Source organism: Copadichromis virginalis, linkage group LG2, assembly GCF_057382275.1.
Source record: "Copadichromis virginalis isolate Kocher_CV1m ecotype Utaka linkage group LG2, C_Virginalis_male_GT1.1, whole genome shotgun sequence".
NCBI lineage: Eukaryota > Metazoa > Chordata > Actinopteri > Cichliformes > Cichlidae > Copadichromis > Copadichromis virginalis.
In genome coordinates this window covers 32,888,408-32,912,401 of record NC_140619.1, presented here as the reverse complement: position 1 = coordinate 32,912,401, position 23,994 = coordinate 32,888,408, and the positions used below count along the sequence as shown (strand labels likewise).

The following is a 23,994-nucleotide window of genomic DNA, read 5'->3' as shown; positions in this document are numbered from 1 at the left end:
TTTCAGGTAGATTCCTGGAGCACTCTGTCTACAGCAAACAGCAGAGGCATCTGTGGTCCACGTATACCCCAACATCCACCTACTGTACATCTCAGTGCGAACATCTCTCCAACGCAGTGCGGCTTTAAGAGAACCGGGGCTCTTAAATCTGAGCTTGGCTCCTCCTACCTCCATGATGTCAGTCGGAGGGAGAGCGAGAGGGAGAGAGGTGAGCAGCATTGAGGAACTGAGTTCATACAATACTACTGAGACATCTACAGCTTAGCAGACAGATACGGTGAACCGCCTATCCCGGCTCCTGTAAGTGATGCTGCACTGAGGCACACTTTGATCCAACTCCACTGGGGGGGCGATGCGCTCTATGCATCCCGCATTTAAGAGTTTTTTTGGGGGAGAGCGCGTACCGCCTTGAATCAGTCAAAACAAGTGGTTATAACATTAAAATAGGTTTAAGCTTTCACTTCTTCATCAGAAGTCTCTCTCTGTTTTTTTCGCCCTCTTGGATTTAAGTTTGATGTGCGGTTTAAGAGGCTTTTAACGCACACACGTGCAAGTTTGCTGCCAGCTGGCGAAAATAGGAATTTCAAGGCAAATTAGGCTAGAGAGACAAAGTTTATGTAAAACAAGCGTGGATCACTGCGTATCTCCGCCTGTGGGATTGTGAGCCCAATACATCCGAAGAGGAATTACAGCGTCCTTTAAGTTGATCGCTGTGCATGCCCTTTTTCTCTTGCACGGGAGGACCACATTTTTTTAGCACATGGATAAGTTTTTGTAGTGGATAACATTTTTTCTACGCTTCTTTCCGATTTTGATGAGGATCCTTTCTGCCCGTTTCCCCCACTTCACATTAATTCATGGCACTTCTTTTTTGTGAATCAGTGATGTCTCTGCGCGACGGTACTCACGGTTAATTTTTTTCATCGTATTCGAACGGAAAGGTAAGCTTCGCTCTTATTTACTACTTTACTGTTAAAAACGAAATGCATTTTACTTTAGCGCTCTCTGAATGTAGGCGCATATGACCGCTCTATCCTGTGTGCGTATTTGGAGAGCTCCATAACCTAATTTATTTACTCTGTACGTACTGAAATTTCGGTAAGGGTGAGGACATGAAGTATATATATTTAAATATATATATATATAAAATCAAGGACAACAACATAAACTGGGCGAAATTCGGGGACTGTAAAGCCTAAAAGGTAGTTTGATAGTGTTGCGACAGTGGGTAATTTTGATGCTGAGTAGGTTTTCCTAGAGCTGCTCCAAAGATATAATAGGCGTCCCCGTGAACCGAGTGTAAATACAAATTATCCATTTACACGGTGCATCGTGGAGCATCTAAGCGGAGTTGTCGCACCATGAATGTGTACCGCGTGGCCGGTCACGACTTCGGGCTTTATTTAGTCTTGCTCGTTGCTGATCGCTAGATAGATAGGCCTACTTTCCAAGAGCATCCAACAACAGGGACTTTTCAGCGCAGGTTTCTCAACAGCTTGGCCGCTAAGCTCGGTGCGTGGGTGCGCGGCAACAGCGCGCTCCTGGTCAAGCGGTTTAGCTGTCACAGACCATAACCTCAGGGGCTTTCATCCTGTTCACACTTCTACTCGGGGGGGGGAGCAAACACGGAGTGAATTTGTTCGAGGAATAATAGTTCAAATAGTCAATATGAATTCCACTTCTTCCTAGAATTAAACACCACGGTTGGCTTTTGTAGATAATTTGCTATACCTGACCCGCATGCATATTATTATTGTGGCTGTTTTGAGAGGCCTGTTAAACTCAGTATTTCCTGGAGAATAACTTCAAATGGTAATGTGAAGCTCCCGAGATGTGCCAGATATTTTGGCAATATCCTCGGCGGTTTATATTAAAAAGGGAGTCAGTGGATGATGGAAGCAAGGTATATACTTTATTTGCAAAACACAAAAAAAATATTTTATCATTCACATCCACATTTTAAAATCGCCAAACGCAACTGAACCAACTGACTGTAGTCTTTAAAATCCTTGCATGACATGCTCCAAATTTGTTTTATGGCTCTTAGAGGTTGAACTACAGCACTACCGAGTGCTGAGTTTTGGGAGTCATTAACTTGCTCAGGGACACACTATGTGTTCTGAAGAGCTAATACAGTAAGTAACTGTGGTGTCAGGGATTCTTACCAGGAATGGTGTCTTTCTGCATTTGCGTTCAAACTCTTTCCACAGTTATAATTAGTTTATATAATACAGTTAATTAAGGATTTCTCCACAATTTAAGTTCATTTTAGTTCCTCTCTTGGGTGACTTTCTGATGACACACTGTAGCAGATAGCAGAAGGTGTCCTTTTCATTCTTCATCAACTATGACTTATTAAATTTGACTACCTTTATAAAATGTATCTTTTCTGAAATGATTTCAGAATCCACAATGGAAAACTTTTGGAACATTTTGGAAGCGTCTTTCCACATCATTAAGAGAGACATTTATATTTTAGCACTTATTCATAATAGTGAATTTTTTCACAAGTTTTTCATAAGTTTTATTATTTTGATAGTTTCTCTGACTATTTAGGATTGAATTTAGGATTAGTCAACCCAGACCCATAAATAAAAATTTAATACGATTTTAAAATGTACTTACAAGTTATATTTAATTTGAGAGATGACGTAAAACTGCACCAATCGAATCGATCACTGATTTAGCTTTTGGATTTCCATGTATGGACTGCCCTCTTGAGGTCCATGATTACAGCACTGATATTTAGCTTGTCATCTTGGAAATAGCGGAGGTCATTTGTTTACCTGTGTAGTAAAAGTCTTCTTATGCTAGTTAATCTAAGTATTAAATTGATTCAGAGGTGAATATGCAGTGGCTCAGTCAGCCAAACAGCATTGCTTGAATCTACTTAAACATTATGCTAGATATTATGAATCAGAACTTTTTTTTATGTAGTAGGTAACCCTCTTTTTTAGTTGAACTTCACTCTACATACATTGCTGGTATTATTTCCATATCGAGGATATTTTTTCTTGCAGTATATTACCTTGCACTATTATATTGTCTAAGCACTACAGCTTAGGCAATATAGACATTGCTGAAGTTTCCCAAGAGAAAACAACTTTTGTTCCACCACCATGTGAAGAGAATTGGTCTAGCGGTGTGCACTAAAAAAGAACTGACTGATCATGACAGAAACCTGGTCTGTCAGACTGTCAGCGATCCTTAAAGCTGTTAAAAGGGAAAATGCTCATGACAATCAAACGTATTTCATCTACCGGTGCCCTCTCTTTAAAATCTCTTTGGATCCACAGGCAATATTGATATACAACTGTGGTAAAAACCTGGCTTTGACAGTTAAAGGACTCCAAATGTCAGAGTAACTACACTGAAAGTTTCCAATAAGGGTATCTTTTAGGGGTGAAGGTAGGAGGTGGCAGTAGATGTATGTCTCCTCTCCCGCTGCTCCCTTCAGCGGTTGCAAACCACAGGAAGACCTGTCCATCACACTGTCGTGGAAAGTGATCTCGGGCCAGCCTGCTCCTCTTCGCTGTGTTTCCCAAGAGGGAGGCTTGAGTTTGCCTACTGGATTCAACCTGCTGTCTGGGGCTCAAAATAGCATTTCAGCAGACTAGTGAAATGTAAGCAAAGGAGACACTCTGACTGACACCTAGAATCCCCCTCCTCTTACTTTTTCCCCCTCCAGCATAATTCCTTTCTCACCTAGCTGATCCCTTATGGACAGGTTTTTAAAGAAGTGTGACAAGTGAAAATCACTGCACTTGTTGAAAATCATGGTTCAGAGAAAAGATCCCACATCAAATTAATAGAATACCAGGAGTAAATATGTTCAAGGGCAAGGCGTACCTCTCACTTGTTAAATAGTTAATATTTTAACTTCATTAGTTAAATAGCTACAAATGTGTATTTATCCTGATGTATATGTATATCTGAAATAGAAAAAAAAAACGCATTTGCAACACCCATTAGCGATGCAAGGGTGTCTTGCTTATTACTACATTTGTACTCCTGCATGTACTGAATGAAAAACATACTACACGCCTTCATCCTGCAGCACATTATTGTCACTTACCAGAAAGAGGAGATCTAGATCATGCTTTGATCTTTTCTGTTTTTTTTTCACTTCAGCGAATCACATCCCATTTAAGGATGTAATTTAAACTTCATTTTGCGTCGTGCGAGCTCAGCCTTACACTGCATGGCGACCATCACAGTAAAGCAATTGCTGCTCACTCTAAGAAAGATGCACACTTCAAAGTAAAGTGTGTCACGGTTACTAATAGGATATATCTCATCAATATTTTGACGTGACAGTACAGCACTGCTAATATTGCATGTGTAGAATGAGTAACCCTCACACAGATCAATGTCATCTCGCTTTTTTTTTCTGTTCAACTGTTCTTTAATGAGTCTCGTGCGACTGCTTTGTGAAATGTGGGAAGTCTGTGTCTACACGTTTCATGAATGCCTTGCAATTGTTGGAGATTCAAAACCAGCTTAATTAAATTCTTATTTTTAATCAATTCCCCTTTGTCAGCGGGCAGAAAGCTTCAATAGCTATGAACGCTGTTGCCTTGCCAATTTAGAGGACCCCTGTAGTGCAGTTTAGGTAGTCATACTTTTTCTACAGAATACTGTCTCAAATGGATGGAAATTTTATAAAGTAGGTAATATTATACCTGGATAGCAACAAGTCGGGTATGCGTACAAATTTAAAGTAGAATCTGTAAACTGTTGTGTCGTGGCTGTCATACACATTTGCCATCCTTCGACGCAAATGTGTGTTTGATTTCAAGGCAGCCGCCTTGTGAATACAAATCGATATCTTGTGGATATTCATATAAGGTTAACAAACACTCACTGGGAAAGTTATTAGCTGTTAATTGTGCTGCAATGCAGATGGGTGGTTGTGGCTGTGGGGTGGGGGTATGCTTATAAGACTTTTAAGACTTTACCCTTACATGTTGATTAAAAACAGACCAGTAATATAATATTCCTGTCCCCCCCCCCCCCCCCCCCCCAAAAAAAAAAAAAATCTAGCAAAGAAGGATGCACTTTTGTAATAAGACTTAACTTCTGCCTATTAATGCATATGTGGCAAAACCTCAGTGGAGACCAGCGCAGCTGTGGGTGACACTACGGAATACAGTCTCTTGAGTAAATCCAAGAACGTTAAATGAATGACCTCATAGAAAATGCTAGCTAGCAAATCACATCACACATAGAGTAACTCACTTAATAACAGGTAAGGGTTCAGGGGGCAACATGTATTTGGTGTCACTGGCCAAACAAATTAATAATAACCGTGTGGTATATTAAATTAAAATGCTCTCACAGAGATCTAGTCTCTACTTCTCTCCTATCCTCTTTCTAGGTTTTCAAACAATAGAAAATTTAGCCTGTGACTGCAGACTTTAGTACGTTAGTAACCTTATTAGACCAAATCAGGCGAGCTGTACAAATTAGTATAGTGAATGGAAAAGCCAAGATAGGAGGTATAACACAGTGGCGTAATGTGATAAGCAGGGATAAACAGGGTTTGAGTTTTTGTAGCATATTGACATATTTTTAGCTTGTAGTATGTGCATATGTCCATGTGCTCAGAACTGAAAGGGGGGAGCTGCAGGAGGGCTGCCATTTTTAAAATCTGGTATTTTTTTTCCCTGCAACCTTTTCTCACTTTCTGCCTACTGCAGCTTTAACCAGTGTGCTGAATTGTAAGGTATTACTCAGTATCGTCTTCCGATGAGCTACCTGGATTTTAGCAATCGAGGATCTTGCGCTTTGGCAAGCTTTTGTACTTGTACAAAAGAAAAATGTATAACAGACTCAAACGAATTGGGACTCTGTGCTTGAAAAGTCATCAGTGAATATTGTTAACTTATGTGAAATCAGCCTCACTGTGTTTTAAACATTTTTGCCTTGCAAACAGCAAACTGTGTGCAGTTTAAATTTAATGCTGGAGATAAAACATTTGCTAGCATGTAATGAAGTTCAGATTAAATTTCTCTAATTTGACTAATGGTGGCTCTCGCAATAAATCATTTCACGTTGTTGTTTCCTTCTACTGCTCTTACTTAAAACAATGCTTTTATCATACTGTGCTAGTTTACGCACACACGGACGTTCATGAAATATTTGAGAGCTCGATTGTTTACATTCCAAACAAATGATAATCTCCATTAATAGCTGCTGTCAAGCGGTACAACTCCAAGTGTCTGTGTGTGTGCATGTGTGTGTGTGTGCGTTCATGCATGGAAGCAACAGTGCTTAAGGCTCATTTCTGCTTTTTCCAAATGAGCCAAAGCCTGCGTGTGGATGCGCTTTATAAGGACACTACTGTAGCATATTGACTTAGACCGACTCATATATGATGGCGGAACAGCAGAACGGTGGTTAGTACTGCCTCAAAGCAAAAGGGCGCCTGCGTGGGTTCTCTCTTTGTACACTGGCTTCCTCCCACAGTCCAGAGACATACAAGTTAGTTAAATTGGTGATTCCAAATTGGCTGTAGGTGTGAATGTGAGCATGAGTGGTTGTCTGTCTGTCTCTCTGTGTTAGCCTGTGATAGATTGGCGACCTGTCCAGCGTGTACTCTGCTTTTGCCCTATGACAGCTGGGCTCCAACCCCCCACAGCAACTCTCAAATGGACAAGCGGTTAGGGAAATGGATGGATATAAATGAAGCTTTTATCCAATTTTTTGGTTGTTCTTTTTTCAGGCAAAGTAGTTTGTTAACAAGTTTTGAAAGAAAACTATTTCATTGTAACACTGAATCTAACTGCTTTCATACTTCTCAATAAAAATATTAAATGGTTCATTACAGCGATGAAATGGATTGATGGAATGCATGAACTACTAGCCTTTACGTGTCCGCTTGCTCAACGGATGTCATCAAAGGTTAATTGTGTAAAACTGCCATTAATTTGCTCTCAAAGACATGGGAAGGATGTTGGCTCATAACTAGTTAGGATGAAGAGGTCAAGTTGAAAACTCTCCATGAGGGAAAATAGTACTAATTACAGCAGAACTTGAATACCGTGTAATTTTCTGCACTGACATTGTGCGTTCTGTCTTTCTCTCTTCTTTTTTTCCCCTCTGGCTCGTCTGTCATGACAGATTTGCTGCAGTGAAAGTGAGGCTCCCATCTACTCTTGAGTATGGACTTAGCAAGTCAGGCTCATGTGCTGGTGGTCTTGCTCACCTGTGTGGTCTTACAATGCCAGGCCCAGGAGAGGGACTACACAGTGAAGGAGGAGCAACCAGAGAACGTCCGAATTGGGAATCTGCGCAAGGACCTGGACCTGAACCTAGACCCCAGCATCAGGCTATCCTCGCCGTTGCAGTTCAAGCCTGTGTATAAAACGGGCGATGTGCCTTTGGTGAGGGTGGAGGCTAACACAGGGGAGATCTTTACCACCAATCACAGAATTGACCGGGAGAAGCTGTGCTCCGGGGTCTTCAATGAGAAACGCTGCTATTACGAGATTGAGGTGGCAGTGTTGCCGGATGAGATCTTCAGATTGGTCAAGATCCGCTTCCTGATTGAGGATGTGAATGACAACGCACCCCTTTTCCAGTCCACTGTAATAAACATCTCCATCCCAGAGAACACAGCCATTAACACACGATACCCGGTGCCCTCAGCATTTGACCCTGATGTTGGGATCAATGGGATCCAACATTATGAACTAGTCAAGGTGAGGATTAAGCCTGTTTCATTATTGATATCTAAAAAGAGAAAAAAAGGAATAAAGTATTTTGTTGTGGTCTTTGAAATCTTATTAATGTTAAAATGGAAAATGAAATAAGGCGGTATTTACTTATACATTAGTGAATTTTCAAAAGATTATTGGAAGTATTGGAAGAATCAAGTTTTTTAAATATCTGGTTCAAAGTGGATTTTGTAATGAGCTTTTTCATTAATGAACCTGAAATGTTTAACAGACCTCCGATGGATCTAATGCTTTTTGTTGGTTCTTCCGATTTCGGATGTTGTATTTGATTCTTTTACGAATTACGATTTTGTTTAAAAATCACTGTGTCTGAGTCCCTAGCACTAATGTATCCCTGTTTTGTTTGATATGTGCTGAACTCTCAACTGTAACAAATTCATTAATAATCAAACTCATCCAGGTATCAGAAAAGAATTTCCACGTAAAGACTAATTAAAATATCAACTTCACTATAATACTCCATGCTGGCAGCCTAAACTAAATGCTGTTTCTTCCAAATTAAATGGAGTAGTAAGTGACTGAAAGAATATGGCCCGAAGCACTGTGTTACTGGAACAGCATTCAAGGTACACGTTTACTGAAAGGACTAAATAAAATAAATAAACTTTAATTGTCTGTTAGGTATGTAACTTTCCGAGCAGTTACAGCCACACATTTGAGAGATTGAAAACGATTGTAGTAATTTGTTTTGGAGAAACACTTTTAAAGAACAAACACACAATAGAAAGTATGAAATTAATTGTCTGACTTTCTTCGAAGCAAGCACAATATTCAGTGCTCACATTATTGATTAAGCTGTGACAAACTCTTATGCCTGCAACATGCCACCTGTGTACATCAGGTCTGAATAGCTGACTATTTGTTAATTAATGAGCTCTTACATCCTTTTTCTTTGTCAGTTTTGTAGACTTCATTTAATACGACTCAGATTCTGCATTAGCTGATTCTTTAAACCCTTTATGGTGCTGTAGAGTGTAGTGCTATCGTGTATATATGCATACTGCAAATGAATTCCCAATTTGCATTGAAAATATGACCTACTTTTTCATACAGTGCAATATGTTGGAGAGTCTAAAAGATTAGATACCAGCCATTAATATCTCCATATGTTTTTCATTAGTAGAGAAGGCTGTTTTCACTGTGTATTAACAGAGAACATGTAGCAGAAAGTGCAGACACATCATAAACTGCATGTCCAGCAACAGGTTACATATGCTAAACATAGCGCATTAAAGCAGGTGTAAAGGAATAAACTGTATTGTTGTAATATGCATCCAGTACAGAACTAGGAAAAGCCTTTTTTCTGCACTGTAATATTCTTTGTTACCTAATGAATTCAGCTCCAAGTTGAAAAATGTAAGATATTATCATGTGTTCTTCAATTATAGTCTAGACAACACTTAAGGCTTTGCAGATAAGTAGTGAAGATTACATGATCACATAAAACGAAATTATATAACTGTAATAATAACAAATGCAAAAAAGTTGTTGTACTTAAGGGAACAGTGTGAGGCAGCATGACAAGTACACTGTGGAGTCTCAGATGACGTTAACATTGTGTAGGAATGAACAGAATCATTGCTGTCTGTGTCTGCCTTGAATACCAATTTGCATTTTTAAAGAGTCTCCCCACTGCCAAGACCTCTCCAGCGCAATGTCCTGAATTGTTCATGCCTGGAAAATCACCAACCAAATGTTCTGCTCATTACGATGATCATTTGCAATAATTTTCTTTACCCTTTCTACAATATGGAGCTTTCTAAAAGCTGTACCTAGGCTGTGGTTGTGTTATCTTTTCCAGGAAAGTCTTCTTTCAGCATCCTTGGCTCCACAGCCCCGTTTCGGTACTTCTCATTATATTCTCATTGTATTCAAGATTAATTTGCTTGTATCCCAGGTTCCATATGAGTAAAACGATGTAGGGTGAAGCATTAAAGTAAGTTGGATGCACTTTCAGCCTTTGGTATGTTTTATTTCAGTGGTGAAGTAGAAAGCCAGGGGTTTAGGGGGGAAGGAATGTGTAAGCAATTCCTAGAATAGCTCTTGGCCGCTAAGCCACCCTTGGACTATCTTTGTATGGTCCTGTGAGATTTGTCTCAGAAGCTCCCTCAGAATGATAGTTTGCCCAGTTTTTTTCTCATGTTTTACAGGGCACAGTGCTAAAATTGCTTCCATTGTGTAGCACAATGAGCCATACTCAGTGGTGTGTCACTCCACATGTAACTTGCCTGAGTTGTCAATATACAGAAGAAATGAAAGAAACATGGTGGCCTTTTTTGTGCAACTTCCTTCTTTTTCAAAGCCAAGAAGGACAACGGGTAATTTCGTCCTACACAGTGCTCCAGCTCCACATATAATGGTTGGTAATCATACTTTGAGCAAAACTCCACCATCAGTGCAGCGGTGTGTTACGTCACCTGAATTGAATAGAAGTTGTCCTAAGAAATGGTCAAGGTCAGAGAAAGTAATCACATGCATGACTGGAGAAGAATCCCCCACGAAGGGAGATTTGATCACTACATATTCACAGGATAAGTCGGGTCAACACAGAAACGTACTCAGGACTAAATGAGATTTTAGCGTTTGTTTTCCTCTCGCTTTTTACAATTTCAAAAGTTGGCACCGTTCTTTATTCCGGTGCTTGGTACTTGACATGTGCCCTTGCATTCACGTCAGCATCTTTCAGTAGATTTAAAACAGAATATATTTAGTTTAAATTTGATTCTGTCACTAGCTTGACTATGTTCCACTAATAAAACAATGTCTGTATTTAGGGCATTTATGCTTAACCTTATTCCAACAACATATTTTGTCTGAAGTTATTTCCAAGGCCAATCCACTGTTTTGTTTTGTTTTTTTACATTTCTAACTGAAATATACCTTAGATTTGAAGCGGAGTAGTCTTTTTTTCTGGTACTCCAAGTCTGAGCCTGACCAAATTCATTCCCAAACTGATTTGAAGATGCAAAATTTATTCAAGCTTCATTCCCATGTAGCAAGAAAAATGTGATTAATTCATTGCATGGCGCCTATAGGCATTGAATATTTGGGTGGAGAACTTACTCTCAAGCATTTCTACTTTTCATTAGCATCCTATTTTGACACATTTTCTTCTTCTAGGGGTTGACGAAAAGAGGCAAACACTTCCTAGGTTCCTTTGTCTTAATTATATGCATGAGATCATGGCCAGGGGCAAAAGGGGATGAGGGATAGAGAGAAAGAATGAGGAAGAGAGAGAGAGAGATAGAGAGAGAGAGAGAGAGAGAGAGAGAGAGGGAGAGAGAGAGAGAGTTTCTATCAGCATTATAAAGAGGTGCTATAGCTTGTGATGAATACCTCTGCCTATTTAGTCCCATCCATGGGCATCACCGTGACTAGAGTCTTCCTGATATATTCACAGCCCAATCTGAGTCTCCTCTGAGTTTTAATAAGGTCATCAAATTGAGTGAAAGATGCATCTACTGATAATCTGAGGCACTGTCGGCAAAATGGGGTTCAGATTCATCCTTCCCTCATCATCTGCCACCTCTGCTTCTGTCAGTGTCCCTCAATCATTTTCATTTAAATTAGCCAACTCTGATTAGATTTTGTACTTCACAAACCTCACATATACGGTGCTCTAATCCCCCCCTTGGCTTCCAGAGAACCTGTGGCCCTGTAATGTGGGATGAAAGGCAAGTCATCAAAGTTCAAGAAGACATGTACCTGTACGGAATATGTGAGGTGGCAGAGCAAGGCATGGTCTAATGTGCACACTTGACCGTTTAGAGAGCTTTGTCCTTCTCACTCAGCCTTAAGGTTTCCAGTGAGTGATTCATGCTAGTATTTGGCCTTTTCTTAGCCTGCCCTAGATCTTATCACAATCCACCAGACTAATTCTGCATTCAGGAGGATGCACAGCCTGAGAGATAGCTCTCCCCAAGTTATTGAAATGCGGTGAGTGCTGCCTTGTCAGTTGTAAAATTGTGTGGAAAAAAGACAAAAGCATAGAGGAAACGCTGGCTTATAAATCATTGTGCAGCATTCCCTTTGACACATGCTAACTCGACATCCTACTATTAACATCGGGCTTTGCGAAAATATCAGCGTGCAGCTATACTGTGCCGAATCTGCAAACTATTCAAACGACTGAGGATTGAGGAGATCTGTATAGCTCGAGTAGTGCTTAACAATACAGCCCCTAGAATGTTGTCTTGGACTTTTCAGTTAGAAATACTTCTGCTGGGTACATAAAGATTCAGCAGAGTTTATCCATAAGGCAATTTTTTTTCTACAGTTCCACGCAGAGTTTTATATGCAATGTCTGCTTATCCCTATATGACTTTTGCTTGCCAGAAGGATGACAAAATAAGGTCTGAAAGATCATTGCTGCAGTGTTGGCTGTTTTAAGTAGTTCTGTCAATCACTGACATGTTGACAACATTCCCTCTGCAAGCAATTTTTCAGAGTACACAATAATTTACATGCTGCAGCTGCACGTTTTCTTGTGTCGGCTACAAAGCTATGTTGGCACAAGGACAGTTCTAGATGTTGAAACCTACTGAGGACTCTTGTGCTCACAATTTGGTTGAAGTGTTTCTCCCTTGAATAAGCAGAATGTATATATCTTAATCTCATTTGATAGCTGTGCCTAGACAGAGTAATCTCTTCCAACATTATGTGCAGCATGAAGCTTATCTCTTTAAAGAGGATGCTTTTTCTTGTTTTACCATGAAACTGCTTCTGACTGAAAGAGCTTCAAAGGGCTTCTTTGTTTCATAATGTGCATGCAGCTCATTCATGGGCTTGATCGTCTTCTTATTTCCTCCCCCTACTCTCTCTCTCTCTCACTCTCTGTTTTTTTCCCTCTCTCCCTCATACTAGTATGCTATGGTATGGATCCATACCATGTATTTGTCAGGACTACGAAAATAGTGAACATTAATGCTAGTTTTTTAGGGGGGTGGAAGGCAATTACTCTTAGCATTGAGTGCCAGATCCTCGGGTTTATCATGTGGATTATTCTTGTATTTGTTTTTATCACCCTCCAGCTTTACTTTTGCCTAGATTTAGCTCCTCCTGACTGAAAAGCATTTCTAATATGCAGACTTTTTAACTGTCTTTCTTTTTATGTATAGAGACTTCTTGAGGCGTGTGCAAGTGCTTTATTGGTGTGTCTCCATTCTTGGCTGTCTCTCACTCCTATGTCAAAGTTTAAATGTTTATAAGGACAGCTGTTTTATTTTAACTTGAGACTGTACAGAAAGGTTGAGTGAAGTCTGATTTTATTGATAGTAGCAGAAACTGGATGATGAGGTTAAAAAGGTAAACAAATCTCTTAAAGTAGTAGTTAGTCGAAACAGATCATTTACTAAAAAATGGTCATTTGAAAAGGATTTATTACCAAGTATTTCATATATTTTTTGGGATGTGTTTAGAAAGTGTCAAAACAAAAAGCCTGAAAAAAAGCTGATGATTAGCATGTTTGCACATTTGCAGGGACCCAACTGAGATGAGCAGAGCAGAGCAAAGAGCCAGCTGCCTTTGTTGAAGAATTTCCCAGGCTGTTTAACTTGACATTCATCAGGATGCATAAGAAGGGCTACAAAGGAACCTGAATAACCTAAGGAGAAACCTCAACAAGATATTTGTTGTTATAAGATAATTGAAAAATCTGCAATTTAAGAACAAAAATGCCCAAGGATGCCTTGGAATTGTTATCACATATTTCTTTGTTATTACCCAAGTCAAAATGTGATGTTCTTAGTTATGGTACTAATATATCAGTCGAGTCTGGTTTTATTGAAGTGGCTTAGCAATTTTTGCACCAAATGAAACTCACACTGTCTTGTGCCAGACAGTATAAAGGGGAAAGCCCCTAAAAAACAAACAAAGAAACAAAAACTTAAGGATAAAATCCTGTAAGAAATGTCATTTGAAGTTAAAAACAATGAGTGGACATGTAAAATGCTATTTAACACTAACAAGCTGGTTTCATTTTGTTTCCATTATTCAAATAGGTATATAAAATCAACACCTACAATTAAATATATTGTCCTGTCTTTGCAGAGTGTCAGTGAGTTTGGCTTAGACATCATTGAGACGCCCGAAGGTGACAAGTGGCCGCAGCTTATTGTTCAGCAGAACCTGGATCGTGAACAGAAGGATACCTTTGTCATGAAGATAAAGGTGGAGGATGGTGGCAACCCTCCCAAATCCAGCACAGCCATTCTCCAAGTCACCATTTCTGACGTCAATGACAATCGCCCCATTTTCAAGGACAGTGAGCTGGAAGTCACAGTATCAGAAAACGCACCAGTGGGAACATCGGTCGCTCAGCTTCATGCCACGGATGCAGACTTGGGTTCCAATGCGCAGATCCACTTTGCCTTCAGCAACCAGATCTCTTCCTCGACCAAACGTCACTTTGCCATCAACAGCTCTACTGGACTTATCACTGTGAAGCAGCCACTGGACAGGGAGGTAACTCCTGTTCATAAACTCATTGTCCTGGCCAGTGATGGCAGCTCCACCCCTTCCAGAGCCACAGTGACTGTTAATGTAACAGACATTAATGACAATGTTCCCTCTATAGACACTCGCTACATTATCAACCTGGTTAATGGAACTGTTCTGCTGTCTGAGAATGCACCTCTGAACACCAAAATAGCCCTAATTACTGTTACTGACAAGGATGCAGATCTTTATGGCAAAGTAGCTTGCTACACTGACCATGATGTTCCTTTTCGATTGAAGCCTGTCTTTAATGATCAGTTTTTACTCGAGACAGCTGCTCCTCTAGATTATGAGACGACTCGAGAATATGCAATTAAGATAGTGGCCTCGGATAGGGGGACACCTCCTTTGAACACTTCAGCTATGGTCTTAATTAAAATCAAGGATGAGAACGACAATGCGCCCATCTTTCCCCAGCCAGAAATCCAGCTTTCCATACCGGAGAACAATGACCCCTCTACACAGTTAATAAAAATAAGCGCCACTGACGCAGACAGTGGACATAATGCAGAGATTATTTATACTCTCAGCCCTGATGCGCCTGATGGGTTTAACATTGACAGACGGTCAGGAATTCTCTCTGTTGGCAAACGACTGGACAGAGAGAAGCAGGAGAGGTACTCATTCACTGTCATAGCGAGGGACAATGGCTCTACATCCCTGCAGAGCAATGTCACTGTCAAGCTAATTGTCCAGGACCTTAATGACAACAGCCCAACTTTCACACACCCTGAGTACAACTTCTATGTGCCTGAAAACCTGCCTCTCTATGGAACTGTTGGTTTAATCACAGTAACGGATGCAGATGCAGGAGATAATGCTGTTGTAACTTTGTCCATTTTGAATGGGAAAGACAATTTTATCATTGACCCCCAAACTGGCGTGATCAAACCCAATATTACCTTTGATAGGGAACAGCAAAGCTCCTACACATTTATGGTAAAGGCAGTTGATGGAGGACAACCTCCAAGCTCCTCCTATGCCAAGGTCACTATCAATGTAGTCGATGTGAATGACAATCGCCCCGTGTTCGTCATTCCGTCCTCCAATTACTCATATGACCTAGTGCGAACCACCACCACCCCTGGTGCTGTGGTCACCAGAGTGTTTGCCATTGACAATGACACTGGTATGAATGCTGAACTGCAATACAGTCTTATTAGCAGCATCATCATTACATCTAGGGTCTCCCCTCGAGGTCTCTTTGCCATCGACAAAACAACGGGTAACATAACACTGCAGGAGAAAATAGTTGCAGCTGATCAGGGGCTGCACAGGCTGGTAGTCAAAGTCAAAGATTTAGGCCAGCCGGAGTCATTACATGCTATTGCACTCGTTCACTTGTTTGTAAATGACTCTGTGTCAAATGCTACCTTTATACAAGAGCAACTGCGAAAAAGTATGGAGACACCATTGGATCGCAACATAGGGGACAGTGAGGTAGCCCCTCAAGCTAACGGATATGTGATTGTCGTCATAGCTATCATAGCAGGGACCATGACTGTCATCTTGGTGATATTTGTGACCGCTTTAGTGCGCTGCCGACAGACACCCAGACATAAAGTAGTGCAGAAGGGCAAGCAAAGTGGAGAGTGGGTGTCACCTAACCAAGAAAACCGTCAGATCAAGAAAAAGAAGAAGAGAAAGAAGCGATCTCCTAAGAGCCTCCTCCTGAACTTTGTGACCATAGATGAATCCAAGCCTGACGACCCCACGCACGAGCATGTTAATGGCACACTGGATCTCCCTGTGGAGCTAGAGGAGCAAACCATGGGGAAGTACAACTGGGCAACCACGCCGACCACCTTCAAACCTGACAGCCCCGATTTAGCCAAGCATTACAAATCTGCATCCCCTCAGCCTACGTTTCAAATCAAACCCGAAACACCAGTGGCCCCAAAGAAACACCACGTGATCCAGGAGCTCCCCTTGGACAACACATTTGTGGTGGGATGTGACTCACTCTCCAAATGCTCATCGACTAGCTCCGACCCATACAGTGTCTCAGAGTGCAGCTGTCAGGGGGGATTCAAGACTGCGGGGCAAAGCACCAACCGACAGGTAATTCATGACTTCCTTTTTAAACCCACCCACACTAGTCCCCACTCACGCTCCCCTTGCTGTCCTCTGGTAGGTGATGTTAAAGGGGGTGGGTGGGAGCATGAAGGAAGGGGATTTACCTACACAGACCATGACCATGTCTTCATGAATGTCATTTCCACCTAAAAATGGGCAGAAATGAAACAAACAAAAATGAAAGAAAACGTAATTTGTTGCAATTAATGCAGCAAACCTTCCACTGTACTGTTGTTAATCCACCCTGTTTTCATTTTGACCATTTAAATGCAACCATAACTGTATAATCATTTACCATAAAACATGCTCAGCTTTCAAAATCCAATCTTTGAGCAATGGAAGCAGAACAACTACAGTGGCTAGCTGTTTTAAAATGGACAGGGAGTAGTTGCTGGCGGTGCAAACTGGGATATGCAGCAACTCTGAATTTGAGTTATTAGGATGAATGAAGCTGTGACTATTTGGCTAACATTGTCAAAGGCACAAGTGTGAAAGTAAAAGTGCAAAAAAAGAAAAAAAATGTGCTAAAACAACTTGATAAAGAAATCCCATATTTTTGTGGCTTCAGTCGTGAAAATATTAAGTCCTAGCTTAACTGTGCCAGTGCTTCTTTGTGGGAGTGAAACTCATTTGAATGCCAAGGTATAGCAAAGGGCTTATGATTCCCTAAGAGATATTTGCCAAATGTGAAGTGCCCCAATAAATAAAAACTGGCAAAGGGAAATAAATGTAAATCAGAAGTAAGGAGAGGTGGCCTTGCTCTGTGCTGACAGCCAGAGCAGAGCGCTGTGGGGAAGACTGAGTACTGTTTGGGGCGGGGGAGAGAGAGAGAGAGAGAGAGGGGGGTCACAAGGATCAAGGTGACGCAGAGCCTTGAGACCAGTATACTTAAACACCAAGGGAGCAGTAAAATAAAAAAGCCAGCCAGGCCAGTGTTGCATTTAGCCCATAAATGTCCTACTTTAATGACCCCAATTATTGTTATAAATGGCATATGTTGATTCAAATACTTTACATTTTTTAAATGGTCTCACGTTAGAGAGGATCACAACAAAGGTTTGCCACACTGATGTGTTGCAGTTTGTGTTCGACAGGGTGATGTTGTTGTATTTCTAATACGTGACAAAGTAATATCATGTTGATATTTGACCTGCTATCACTCTGACGATGGAATTAATGAAGGTTGATTGGTCTGTGCGTGGGGTCGTAATTTATTCATACCGATCTGTATGTGTTGCCATAGTTTTCCCTTAGTGTCAAACATCCAGTTGATTTTTTCTAGCTTTTCCAATCATTTCCTTGTCTTTCGTTTTGCTTCTTTTAAGATTTTTGATGATTCCCATTGTTGCTTGGTTGCACTAGCTTTCGTTTTTGTTACTGTTTTGATCATGACTTTCACAACTGTCATTCATGCAATTCTGGGTCAATTTCATGATATTGCATCAATAATTGATTTTGTTTGATGAGGTGCTTGCTTTTCTTTGTGTCTAGCATCATATTGCACACAGTTTCTCGATCTTTGGTTCACTTCTTTCTTTTTGCTCTCACTATGCTTCTATTTGAGATCTAGCAAGCTTTAAAATTCATCATAGCGTAGTTGTGGCAAATGACTGTTGATCCTGTGAAGTATTGTACTTAGGCTAATTTATGAAGACACCCACACAGACTTGATAGTCATTCCCTTCATCCACCTTTTATTTGAACCCCTAGTTAAAAGCTATGCTCTGCCATGGTATATTATACATAAGCCTGCTACATGCCCCTGGTACCAAAGATTTCATCCATAATGTGTTTATATGACACACTGACGAGTTGTCAGAATGATTTTCCCCTCTTACAAGTAGTGGCTGCCCTGAAATATGCAGAAATATTCAGCCTGTGTTCAACCATCCTAAATTATTATCCGTTATGAATTTTATGCATCAAGGATTGAAATTGATTTCCACTCATGTTACTGATCAGAGTGAAGAATTGTTATTTTTATTTTTTTTTGCAAATAATTTCAAATCAATGAATATTTAATTAGTAAACTTTCTGCCAAATCTCTTCGGCTATGGTTCTATCTGATTATTTCTAAGGTATATTTATCCACACTTCTAATAGAACATGGGTTTAATATTCTCATATTCTGGTATTATATCCAACTAATATTTCAATATTAGCAAAAAAAAGTTGTTCTCATTGGTTTTCCTCAGCAATCCATCTTTAGTGATGTTAAGCTGGCAATATATCTATTTTTTTCTCTCTGTCCCCTTGAGCAATTGGCAAGTGATTCCTCCCACTTTACACATTAGATTTCCCACAAGTTTAAAGTGTGCTTATTTAAAGCCTATGTCATAGAAAAAAATAGCATGAAGCTTTGCCTGATGAGAATCATTGGCTGCAAAGGTTAATTAAATGCACTAAAGGGTTAATCACTCGTAATACAGTATGATTAAAATCACTCTAATTGGTTTGAGAAAGAGGCTGATAAGAAAGAAGAAAAAGGCAGCTGTCCTTTAAGATTATCAGGAGTACCATAAACTAGCCTTGAGTGAGTCCTGTCCTCAGGATCCAAAGCGATATGACAATAGATGCCCAGCAGCCCTGTTTGCTAAAGGACTATTAAAATTGAATCTGTTTGATTTTATCTTTACGCTTCTTCAAAGAGACTACATTTTCAAAGTTTTAAATAGCACTTATAAACAACACTTCAAAATGTGTATGATTCTTGATCTGATGTGGTATAAACATAATGTTTGAGAACTTGTAGAGATCATTTGTAGTGTGGTTCTTAAAAGAAAAACTACATTTGGTCTGTAAGTGGCAGCTATTCACTCTCTGTTCAGCTTAACTTAATAAAAAAACTCCAAACGCGAAGATCATAGGTAGTTTTCCCTGTTCTTCATCAAAGTGACGCAGTTCTTTTGTGCATTAAAGTAATATCTAATTGTCACAGAAGAAGGTGAAAATGAAACAGACAAAAAGCCGAGCCATTGAATAACAATAGAGAGGGAATGCGGGAGGAGATAATTATGGTTGAAGGTCAACAAAACGTTTCCAGGGACTTTACAGATGTAGCTGATAAAGACTAAAGCTTGTAAAAATACTTCAGAGACTACAGATTTGTGCCACCATATGGCTTCATTATATAGTAAGAGCTATAAATGCAAATCTCCTCTTTTCCCTCCCTTCTCTTCCTATTTTTTATGCATCTCATCATTTTCTTTTAACCCCTACCCCCTCGATATTAGAGGTCAATCTGCCTCCAGTGATGAGGAGCACTTGTGAGCGTATGTGATTTAGAGGAATCAGATCAAATGACTACCACCCTGCTTAAGTGATCTCAGACATCATGATGAATAGGTTGGCTAATATTTTCTTATGTTTGGCCCATAATTCTACGCCCACAGTGCAGGAATTGAGATTAACAATTTGTTAGTGTCTTCTGGTACCACTTCACAGAGTACTGTGCAAAAGTATTGAGCTCTCCTTGATTTCTTGATTTTTTCATTCCAAGAAGCCAGACATTGTTCTCAATTTTAAAGTTGTCCTAAGGAATAGTTCTCCAGGCTTCCGGAAGGTCTTTCAAAGTTTTTCTTTGGACATTGGCTGCTTTTTTTCTCTCTTTTTCAGTCAAATCCCACTACCTGACCAGTTTTAGAGGAATGTTTTATTATTATAGCATAAAAAACACATAACTCAAGGGATAAGCCAGTGATGCCTCTACAATATAGGCCCTTTTTTGCTTAAATGTGACACAAAAACATGGTGCCAGTGGTCTCCATGGACAAATATTGAGGTATGTCAAATTACACAAAAACTGGATTGAAACTCAGTGGCGACAGGTCTGATGGATTAATTAATCCAAATGTAACTTTTTTGTTTCAAATCATTGTCAGTATGTATGTAAAGCATGGTGGAGGCTTTGTCATGGTTTTGGGATCCATTTTAACCAGTGGTTCTGGGAACCTTGTCAAAATTGATTACTAACATAAAAAAGTGTCATCAAATTTTGATCCACCATGCAATACCTTCTGGAAAGCATCTAAATAGCAATGGCTTCATTTTCCAGCATGACAATGATCCCAAACACACTTCAATAATGTAAAAATAAACCTGGGTGGAAAAGCACAGAGTGGAACACTCGGTCATGGATTGGCCTCTGCAGAGTCTGGACCTGTGTGGGATCATCATGACAAAGAACTGAACAAAAGGCAGCCGACATCCAAAGAAGAGCTTTGAATGTCCTTCAAGAAGCCCGGAGAACTATTCATGGAGACGATTTAAAGAAATTACAAGAATACTTAAGAGAGTTCAGGCTGTCTTAGAGATTAAAGTTGGTCATACCAAATATTGACTTTGAAGCTGGTCAGAATTGTATAAGCATTGTTTTTGCCTTACGTGCATACTGTATTCCCATGTATCTTTGCACATTTTTTAATAAATTTCCAAAAATATAGCAAAATATCAAGAAATTGGATGACCACAGTACTGGACATTGAATAAATAAAGATATTTTATAGATGTATTGGATAACAAAGGCAATATTAAACCTTATTTGTGCAGAAATCTTTTATTTATGCGGGGGAAGGAATGGGCCAGTAACACTTGCCACCTATAGTTTGATGTTTGATTGCAGGATGTTTGTGCTTAATGGTAGTGGGTGCACAGCCGGGCATTAAAGCTATGATTTCACAAGGTGATCAGTTTCAAATCCTTGCAACTGATTATGGTTTTGTTTGTAGTAGGGTTTTTTGGTCATTTTTTGCATTTTATTATTATTATTTGTTTATTTCTGTTGAGTCATTGTTGAGTCATTGCATCTGTGATCACTGTGCTTTGTTAATGTGAGCACTATCAAGACAGATTCTTCCCAATCGCAGATATGTTGGTACCTTTGTGAGGAACAGCAAAATGTAATATTCTGTACATATCAGAGGACCCACTGGCAAGGGTCCGAAATAAAGACTGGGCCTAAATTGATCCAAATATTTTTTTTTTCTTTTTTGAGGGGAAATGAAGAGTGCTGCACTAGTGTGGTGGGAGAGAAAAAAAGACAAATTGGGAGTGGTAATTGGATGAGATTGCATGCTCTGATAAGTACAGGAAAATGCACAAATGTGTGATACCTGTAGCATTCTTCAAGGAAACCTGACAAGATAATGACTTGATTGCCAGCCGTACCTTGAAGAATGCTTTATTTTTATTTTTTTTATTTTTATTTTTTTAAATATCATCCACACTCTTTTTGGAGTTTTCTTTAATCAGTGTTCAACGTAGCCTCACACTGATAAGGCTACAGCATAGGCTGCTCAGAGCTCAATGATATTGTAACTACAATCTCCCTATATCTGTCTGTCTCTCTATATTTCAGGAGATGGCACTGAAACCACCACACTATGGCACACTCTGTGGCACAGGTACAGCTCGCTCCCACAGGATTAAAATCAATCTCTAGCTCCCAAAAGAGAGAAAAGAAAGAAAAAAGAGAGAGGGAGAGGGCAGAGGGAGGAAAGGAGGAAGGCAAGAACTGAAGCGGTGAAAACAAGTACTTTACTGCCTCTACCGCCTCAAACCACACCTCTTCACACAATTGAGCGAAAAGATGAATTTAGAGGGGGTGGGGGGGGAAGGGGAGTCTCAGAAAAGAACAGACAATGCTTCATGTTGCTGCCTGAAACTTGACAAAGCCCTTCATGTGAATCTGTTGGAAGTTGGAAATGCTTTACTGAGTCCTCTGCTATTATTTACCTTTGTCAGTGGGGATGATATTGTATGCCCCATACCCTCCTCAAAAAATGTCCCACTCCAGCACCCACTCTGTAAAATAGGTGTCAAATACAGTCAGTAGATCTGTAAAGTATGTTTATATGTATGTATGTATATCTATCACAGAGTTGATGGTGTTTATATTTATTGATTGCCTTTTATTTGCTTTGTTTTCAAAACTGCCTGGTGGCCATTTTTATTTTCCTACTTTCTATTTTTTGTATCATTTGATGTTGCTCTATCTGGGCTTGCTCATGGAACTAATGACTTTTAATATATTTATGCTGCAAAGCCTATGATCTGTAGGCTTCCATTAGTATTGAGCCCGCTCACAGTGTATCATGTCTGTCACCCTTTGCCTCGTTTATTTCCACTTTTGCAACTGATTACATTGTTGGTGACAAGTGTGGCTGATGTTGCAGATGCATGCATGGCCCTACAATACCAACAGATTCGCAGTGCTTTTTAGCTGTGCTACCGTTCGCCATGCTGTTATTACACTGGTAGAAATGGTAGGACAAGTTTAATACTTTGAGCTAAGCCACAATCACAAGGGACTAACTGCTGGGGTTATAATCAAAAGCTGTTTATGTAGGGCAGATTTGAAGAGCACTAAGCCTAACCTTTTGTGTGTCGCTTACTATTTCGAAGTCAGAACTGATTTAACTGTTGGGACCCATATTAAAATGACTCCAGATGGTAGGGGAAAAAAATCATAATTATAATCCTCTGGCAGTCATTAATATTTCTTGGGTTCAAGCAAAAAGTGCTTCACTTTGTACACTTATTTACACTGAAAAAAAGAGAAACGTATTTTCTGATGAGAACAACACTGAACACCAAAATAAATAGGTACTCCAGGATTGAGTTTAAAAACAAGCAATAAGTTAAGATTTGATTTTAAAAAAATCCACTATGATGCACTTAATACTTATTATTCAGAGCAACGCTTTTTTCTACTTTTTCTCCACTCATAGGACCACCATGACACATTATGTCTTATTGAATCATTTCTACCATGCACACCAGTAACTGGCTCGATGGGTTTGCAGCGTTATTGTTCAATAATCCTGTTAATTGGTAAGCTAAACGTCTTTAATAGGTAAGGCCTAAAAGGCAACTTCAGTACAGAAATATAAACATAGAATTAGAGTAATTAAAATGGACAAAGTCTGTGTAGTCAGTTAGAAATGTGCGGCTTGACTTGGGTAGGTGCTGTTTTCCCTCCTATATATAGTTAAATGAAATGACTGCACAGACAAGATGCCTTTTTTTCATTTTGTTCCAGTCTTTGATCTGTCATGGTTGTACAGGCTGTGTCCATTTTAAAGCTTTTAATTTTATGTGTGTCACCTCTTTGTAAGGCAGGTTGTTATTATTTAAGGAGGTATATTCATGTAATTATGGTATCAAATGTATTCACTACTGCGTAGGAGCCACAGTATGAAATATACATAGCATCCTAGCACTGTGTAATAATTAGATTTGCCTGATCTTTGGGGAAAAGACAAAAAAAAAAAAACATGCAGGGGAAAGCTTTTGTCCTTGTAAGGGAGACAGAAACCTCACTTTTATTCAATGTGAAGTACAATATGCACCTTACATGATCTTTGTAATTGACTTTGATTTGCCAGTGTGGAGAAAACTGTAAATGTTTTGTTTATGTATGTGTGCGCTTCTGAAATTTATTAAAGTCTTTTGCATTGTATTGCATATTTCGATGACTCTTCTTATTCATTGTTTTAAGCATCCAATATTAGTTTACATCACACAGTTTTCTGCACACGATGCCGTGTCTGCCTGATGAGAACAGTGAGACTATAATGAGGCCAGCACATGTTGTAGAATAATTTGTTGTTTTTCTCATATACACTTAGTTGGTAACATTAAGTATTGGTAAAACAGGCTGTGGCCTGTAAAAAATATATGTAGC

General features: G+C 39.7%; 1 protein-coding gene across 1 annotated transcript; it reads left to right on the top strand.

Annotated features, from left to right (window-relative positions):
- Positions 1–207: 207 nt before the first annotated feature.
- Positions 208–23,776, top strand: pcdh11 (protocadherin 11). The gene is made up of 4 exons (XM_085430889.1): positions 208–941; positions 7,123–7,703; positions 13,788–16,295; positions 21,667–23,776. The coding sequence occupies exons 2-4, from the start codon at positions 7,164–7,166 to the stop codon at positions 21,748–21,750; spliced, it is 3,132 nt and encodes a 1,043-aa protein (XP_085287015.1). The 5' UTR covers positions 208–941; positions 7,123–7,163; the 3' UTR covers positions 21,751–23,776.
- The last annotated feature ends 218 nt before the right edge of the window (positions 23,777–23,994 follow it).

Excerpts from the sequence above, each read along its gene's own strand:
- pcdh11 (XM_085430889.1), top strand. The coding sequence starts at position 7,164 with ATGGACTTAGCAAGTCAGGCTCATGTGCTGGTGGTCTTGCTCACCTGT. Across the intron at positions 7,704-13,787 it reads AACATTATGAACTAGTCAAG|AGTGTCAGTGAGTTTGGCTT; the intron begins GTGAGGATTAAG and ends CTGTCTTTGCAG. Across the intron at positions 16,296-21,666 it reads GGCAAAGCACCAACCGACAG|GAGATGGCACTGAAACCACC; the intron begins GTAATTCATGAC and ends TCTATATTTCAG.